This window comes from Gambusia affinis, linkage group LG01 (assembly GCF_019740435.1).
Source record: "Gambusia affinis linkage group LG01, SWU_Gaff_1.0, whole genome shotgun sequence".
Taxonomy (NCBI): domain Eukaryota; kingdom Metazoa; phylum Chordata; class Actinopteri; order Cyprinodontiformes; family Poeciliidae; genus Gambusia; species Gambusia affinis.
This window is the reverse complement of record NC_057868.1, coordinates 14,608,516-14,615,719: the sequence shown is the minus strand read 5'-3', so window position 1 is coordinate 14,615,719 and position 7,204 is coordinate 14,608,516. Positions and strand designations below refer to the sequence as shown.

The following is a 7,204-nucleotide window of genomic DNA, read 5'->3' as shown; positions in this document are numbered from 1 at the left end:
AATTTTACTAAATTCCAATCGGACACTTCTTTTCTTCAAAATTACAGAATAATTGCGGCATATAAAGGGAATAAAACCTGAGGGATTTCCTCGTCCGTGCTGAGGTAAAACCTTTGAGTACAACAAAGGTCAGAGCAGATTCTTCAAACAGCTGCACTGGGTACAAAACAGACTTAACAAAACAATTTTCAAATTAGCCCCATCAGGACAACTGTCCTGGCCTCGCTAAGCACTGTCACTTTTAGCAGTAACTCAGCTATACAGGTAGCTAAACACTTTCTCATCCGTCCACCAAGAAGCACTCCATTTGGTTCTTTAGCGGGGTTTAATGAGAATCGTGTAAAACTGTAACACACAAAGGTACAGAAAAAATGAATGCTAGCTAGGCTAACACATGTAAAAATCTCTAGCTTCACATAAAATATGTCAACGGTTACGAATTATGATTTATATGACAAGCACATTAGAACAGTACTTACAGACGATGCCGTTTTTCCTTTTTTTGGATTCATATTAAAGAAAACACAACAAAAAAGACTTCTTTCAGAGCAAGACGATCAACAGGCCTTCTTCCTTTCGGTAAACAAACTGCCGTAATAAAAGTGACCTCAAGATGGCGTCAGTTAACCGGTAATAGACAAAATTATAACATTTACCACTAGGTGGCCTCAATAGATGAACTCAACATTGAATAACATTAAATTAAACAGGTTTCACTACACTCCCCGCCTGGCATCTTTAAGAGATGCCACTAAATCAAATGTCCACATTACTAGGTGTCAACAAAAGAACCAATTCTGAGATTGGTCGGCTGAATGTCTTTACACCCTGATGTCTTGCAACTTTAACATCCACTTTTCTCACAAGTCCATCCTTGCTGGGGTATGTCTTAACAACAAGTCCCATGGGCCACTCATTGCGCTTTGCAGTGGAATCCTTCAGGAGGACAACATCTCCTTCCTTGAGATTTGTTTTCTTTACGAGCCACTTTTGACGACCTTGAAGGGTGCAGAGATATTCTTTCCGCCATCTTGTCCAAAAGTTGTTGGCTAGTATCTGAACTCTCTTCCATTGGCTCTTGAAGACGTCCTTCTCTGTCAGGTTGTCTGGAACTGGAGGAGGAGCTCCTGTTTTCTGAGTAAGAAGCATAGCTGGCGTTAAGACCAGTGGAGCTTCAGGATCTGTGGAAATTGGCACAAGGGGTCTGGCATTAACGATAGCTGTGACCTCTGCCATGAAGGTCACCAAGACTTCGTGGGTGAGTTGAGGTCGCTTCACATCTAGGAGTAGAGCATCTAGAATGCGACGAGAAACCCCAATCATTCTTTCCCAAATCCCACCCATGTGGGATGCATGGGGCGGGTTGAATTCCCATGTGCACCTCTGTTCTGTTAGATAGTCTTTGATCACGTTATTGGCATCTTGCGGTGATAGTTTCAGCTCATTACAGGCGCCAATAAAGTTGGTCCCTCTGTCAGACCTTAGTTGCTTGGCTGGTCCGCGGAGTGAAAAGAATCTCCGGAGAGCATTGATGAAGCTTGAGGCAGTCATTGTTTCCACAACCTCAATGTGGATGGCCCTGGTAGACATGCATGTGAACAACACTGCCCACCTCTTGTTGTTTATTTGGCCTCCTCTTGTACGTTTTGTCACAATCTCCCATGGGCCAAAGACATCCAGGCCCACATATGAGAATGGTGGGTCCACTTTGAGCCTTTCTTCAGGTAGGTCAGACATAAGCTGTTGTTCTGACAGTCCACGTAGCTTTCTGCAAAACACACACTTGTGAATGATGGTGCTTATGAGCCGCTTACCTCCAACCAACCACAGTCCACTGGTGCGAACGGCTCCTTCTGTTAGATGCCTTCCCTGGTGTTTCACTCTCTCGTGATGATGACGCACTAGCAGAGTCGCAATGTGGTGTTTGTTGGGTATTATGACTGGATTTGACTCGTTTCTTTGTAGCATAGAATGCTGCAAACGTCCTACTCTTAGGAGCCCCTCATTGTCGATGAATGGATTGAGTCTGAGAATAGGGCTGTTCTTTGATAGACTTTGGACTTTCCTCACTGCCGAGATATCCTGTGAGAAGCACTGTTGTTGCACTGTGTGAATGATCAGTCGCTCCGCTTTATCCATTTCTGAAGATGAGATGTTGTTGCAGTAATGCCAACCTCGACAGCTGTTGCTGTTTTTGTTTGAGAAGCTTTGAGCGATGTGAATGAGTCTGGCAACCGCTTTCAGGAGAGATTTCCAGTTGGAAAAATGTTCAAAGCAACTTGAAAATAGTTTGTGAGTTGATGACTCTGTTACAGCATTGGTGGCATTCACCCTGACCTCTGTGTCATCATCTGGATTGATAAGCAAGTATTGTTCGTCTGAACCAATCTTTGTCGAGTCCGTGTCTGTGAGGAATCTTGGTCCAGTTAACCAGAGGGTGTTGACAAGCTCTTCTGCTCCAATTGATCTCGAGCCACAATCTGCTGGATTGAGTTCGGTGGGCACAAATCTCCACTGATTAGGCTGAGACACTTGTCTGATGCGCTGCACTCTGTTACTGACAAAAACGTAAAATCTTCTTTTCTCATTGTGAATGTAGCCTAAGACTACCTTGCTATCTGAGAAGTACCTGACTGCATCCAGTTTTACATCTACCTCATGCATAATAGTTTCCGCAACTTCTACTGCTAGGACAGCTGCACAGAGCTCTAATCTGGGAACTGTTAGCTCAGGCTGGGGGGCAAGTTTTGATTTGCCAAAGATGAACCCCACTTCATGATGACCATCATCATGGGTGACTCTTAAATATGCGACAGCTGAGATAGCCTGTACTGATGCGTCAGAAAAAACACAAAGCTCAATTGTCTTGGCTTGACTCACTGGAAATGTGATGTATGTTCTTGGAATATGAAGGTTTTTCAAAACTGAGAGGGACTCTTGCCAACGTTTCCACTCTTCATATTTACTTTGAGGCAGAGGAGCATCCCACTCAATATTCTCTTTAGTAATGTCTCTGAGAATCATTCTTCCTCTTATTGTGATAGGTGCTAGAAAGCCTAACGGGTCGAATAAGCTATTTACTGTAGACAGCACACCACGTCTGGTGAATGGTTTCTGATTCTCTGGGACCTTGAATGTAAAAGTGTCTGTCATGAGGTTCCAGATAACCCCCAGGCTGCGCTGTACGGGGAGATCATCTGTGAACAGATCCAGATCTTTTATATCCTTGGCTCTGTCTTCAGCTGGGAAGTGGTTGATGACATTGACACTGTTTGACGCTATCTTATGAAGTCGCAGGTTGGAAACGGATAGCATTTCTTGAAGCTGCTCTACTGTCTTTGTGGCCTCAGCTTCTGATGTGAAAGACAGCAGTGCGTCGTCCATGTAAAAATGTCTCTCCACTAGCTCTGTTGTTTTGCTGCCATAGACTTGCTCCATTTCCTTTGCTGCCCTCCGTAGGCCATAAATGGCGATTGCAGGTGATGGGCTGTTCCCAAATATGTGAACTCTCATGCGGTATTCAACCACTTCATTTCCTGGCTGATTGTCGCGGTACCACAAAAACCTGAGCATGTCTCTGCTCTCTTCTTGAACCACAAAGCAGTGGAACATCTGTTCTATATCTGCTAAAACTCCGATTGGGCCTATTCTGAATCTCATCAGAACTCCAAGCAGACTGTTATTTAGGTCTGGACCCTGCAGCAAAACATCATTCAGTGAGACGCCGTCAAACTGTGCAGATGAATCAAACACGACACGTATTTGGCTGGGCTTTTGTGGATGATAAACTCCAAAAGTGGGTAAGTACCACCTTTCCTTTTCTTCTTCGAGTGGTGGAGCAAGCTCAGCGTGATGATTATTAAATAGCCTTTGCATAAACTCAAAAAAGTGTCTTTTCATTTCAGGTTTTTTCTGAAGATTGCGTTCCAGAGAGGCAAAACGCTTCTCTGCATATTCTCTGTTATTAGGTAGCTTGCGACGAGGATGCCGGAATGGGAGAGGGGCGACCCAGCTATTTGAATCATCTTGGAGAAAGCCTTTTTCCATTACTTCCAAGAAGCGTTTGTCTTCAATAGAGGGAGCTAACTGGTGATCATAAATTGTTCTTGAAAACACTGAAAGTGTGTCTGATGTTTCTGTGTACAAGTCTCTTACTTTCATTTTGTTCTCACACTCTACAAATGTAGAAGGTCTGCCACTGTCAGATATGTATGTCTTCATGCTGCTCACTGTTGGAGGCCCATGCATTCCATTGACACAGACATCACCGACTACCACCCAGCCGAGATCCAACTTTTGTGCAAATGGTTCATTATTCAGTCCGTTTATCTGTTTCCGTACTTTGTGCACTCTCAACAGGTCTCTTCCTATCAGCAGGAGAATCTCAGCGTTGGGGTCGAGGAGGGATTTCTGAAGCTATTTTGTTCAGGTGCTTGTGGTGATAGGCCACTTCCGGTGTCGGGATTTCTTTCCTGTTGTTAGGAAGATTGTCACATTCAATCAATGTGGGAAGCTGCAGACATGTTTCTTTGTCTAGAGATTCTATGACATAACCATGGGCTCTTCTTCCATATGCTTGTGTTGCGCCCATACATGTTGTGATGCTGTAAGGAGCCTCAGTGCCGTGTATGTCAAACTTATCAAAAAACTCACTTCTTGCCAGGGAGAGATTGCTCTGGTCATCCAGAACTGCATACATCCTCATACTCCTCTGCTGTTGACCTGAGGGATACACGTTAACCAGAATAATCTTGGAACACGATTTACTACTTTGTCCTATGCCACAGACTTTAGTGCAGTTTGAGCTTATTTCCTGTTTGTCTCTTCCTCCCCGCCTCTGCACACGGTGGGGGCTGACTTGAGGATTGAACTGCGCTTGTTCTACTGAAATGCATGGCACTAACATGTCTGTCACTTGCACATTCCAAACATTTGATTGGAGCTTGACAGTTTTTGGCCATATGACTTGTAGAAGCACAGCAGCGATAGCAGATCATGTGTTCTTTGAGAAGTTTTTTGCGTTCATCAAGAGTCATTTTAACAAATCCTCTGCACTTACTCAACGGGTGTGGTTTGTTATGGATAGGGCATTGTTTTTCTGGGTTAACAGGAATTTTCTCTGTTAATTTGACAGGAGTGCTTATTTGATCTTGTGTGACATTTGTTTTATTGACAGCAACTGGGTGTCTGACTGGAGCACATTTCTCCTTTCTCTGAGGAGCACACGTGAGTGAGAGAGTCTTAAAACTTGGATCATTCCTTACTTCAGCTTCTGTGCACACAAATTCTTTGAAGAAGGAGAATGGTGGGAAAGACACATTATATTCTTTTTTAAATCTAGAACCTTGTGACATCCAGCGTTCCTGTAGAGGGTAGGGGAGCTTCTCTACAATTGGCCGGACACCTCTAGCCGTGTCCAAATAGGCCAAACCACACAACTTGTCACTTTGCTTTGCAATCTGGAGCTCTTGTAGAAGATCTGCTAGCTCTTGAAGTTTGTGGTTATCTCGGGATTGGATTTTGGGAAAAGCTTCAAGTCTTGAGAAAAGAGCATTTTCAATTGCCTCTGGTGAGCCATATATTTTGTCCAGTCTTGCCCATATTGCTTTTAGTCCATCCATAGGCCGGTTAACATTAACTGCTCTTATTCTGGCCGCATGCTCACCTGACTCCTTGCCAAGCCATTTCACCATCAGATCAACTTCTTCACTAGGTGTCAGCCCTAGTGGCTCTATAGCACTGATGAATGAAGCTCGCCATGCTTGATAATGTTCTGCAGTGTCATCAAATTTGACCAGACCAGATGTTATGACTTGGCTGCGTGCTAAAAACCTTGCCAGATCAAATGTGGGATTTCCTGAGTTTACATTAGAGCTAGGAACAGCAGTTTCCACATTAACATTGTGCATTGTGTCACCTCCATAGTAAGAATTAAAGTTGGGGGATTGTTCAACATGCCCTCCTGTCATGTCTGGCTGATGAATGGGAAGAGACTTGAATTCATCTGATGCTGCGTGTTGTTGCGTGGTTACAGCAGCAGGCATAGGTACTGTATATTGTTGCACGTTAACAGCTTTGGGCATAGTGTTAGGTGGGTGTGAGTGAGTCCCTTCATCCTTGTAGTCGTACTGACTGAAGTAAGATGACTGCTCTTTTACATAGTCTTCTGTCCTTTTCAGTGTTTGTATGGCTACAGGGCTGCGCTCGGATGTCTCACTGTATTTTCCTTCTTCTATGTCTGCTGCTACTGCCTCAAATACTTTTGCTTCAGCATTAGCAGCTGTAACTTCCTTTTGTAGAGTGAGTGCACGCAGTGATGCTTCAAGTTTTATCTTCTCAATCTGAATATATGTCTCTTTATCATGAAACTCCAATTTAGCTTTAGCTGCTTCAGCCTTAGCTCTTGCTTTCGCTGCGGCCAAACTGACTGAGGAGCACGCAGATGACCGTGAGGCTACGGAACGGACGTAGTGCACTGTATTTTGATCCATGTCCTTATTTGATTGCTCATCACTTGCCTTCTGTCCATTATCTTTGTTGTCCATGGCTCAGAAGTTGTCTTTATCCGTTGTCTTTTCTGCGTGGGACGTCTTTTTACTGTCCTGGCCTCGCTAAGCACTGTCACTTTTAGCAGTAACTCAGCTATACAGGTAGCTAAACACTTTCTCATCCGTCCACCAAGAAGCACTCCATTTGGTTCTTTAGCGGGGTTTAATGAGAATCGTGTAAAACTGTAACACACAAAGGTACAGAAAAAATGAATGCTAGCTAGGCTAACACATGTAAAAATCTCTAGCTTCACATAAAATATGTCAACGGTTACGAATTATGATTTATATGACAAGCACATTAGAACAGTACTTACAGACGATGCCGTTTTTCCTTTTTTTGGATTCATATTAAAGAAAACACAACAAAAAAGACTTCTTTCAGAGCAAGACGATCAACAGGCCTTCTTCCTTACGGTAAACAAACTGCCGTAATAAAAGTGACCTCAAGATGGCGTCAGTTAACCGGTAATAGACAAAATTCTAACATTTACCACTAGGTGGCCTCAATAGATGAACTCAACATTGAATAACATTAAATTAAACAGGTTTCACTACAACAACCTAAATCAAAAAATTGTTTATTTGATAACCTGTAAAATTTGTAAGATCCATTATGTGGGTGAAATGGGTAACAGCCTCCTTACCCGTTTCAC

The 7,204-nt window shown here is 43.4% G+C and overlaps 2 protein-coding genes across 2 annotated transcripts; both read right to left on the bottom strand.

Annotated features, from left to right (window-relative positions):
• Positions 1 to 219: 219 nt before the first annotated feature.
• On the bottom strand, positions 220 to 4,387 carry LOC122833761. The gene is made up of 2 exons (XM_044121625.1): positions 480 to 4,387; positions 220 to 345 (listed from the first exon to the last, which is right to left on the bottom strand). Exon 1 carries the CDS (start codon positions 4,246 to 4,248, stop codon positions 757 to 759), a length of 3,492 nt encoding a protein of 1,163 aa, XP_043977560.1. The 5' UTR covers positions 4,249 to 4,387; the 3' UTR covers positions 220 to 345; positions 480 to 756.
• A 403-nt stretch (positions 4,388 to 4,790) lies between these two features.
• On the bottom strand, positions 4,791 to 6,957 carry LOC122839697. Its single transcript, XM_044131534.1, has 2 exons — positions 6,866 to 6,957; positions 4,791 to 6,731 (listed from the first exon to the last, which is right to left on the bottom strand). The coding sequence occupies exon 2, from the start codon at positions 6,543 to 6,545 to the stop codon at positions 4,791 to 4,793; it is 1,755 nt and encodes a 584-aa protein (XP_043987469.1). The 5' UTR covers positions 6,546 to 6,731; positions 6,866 to 6,957.
• Positions 6,958 to 7,204: the final 247 nt, after the last annotated feature.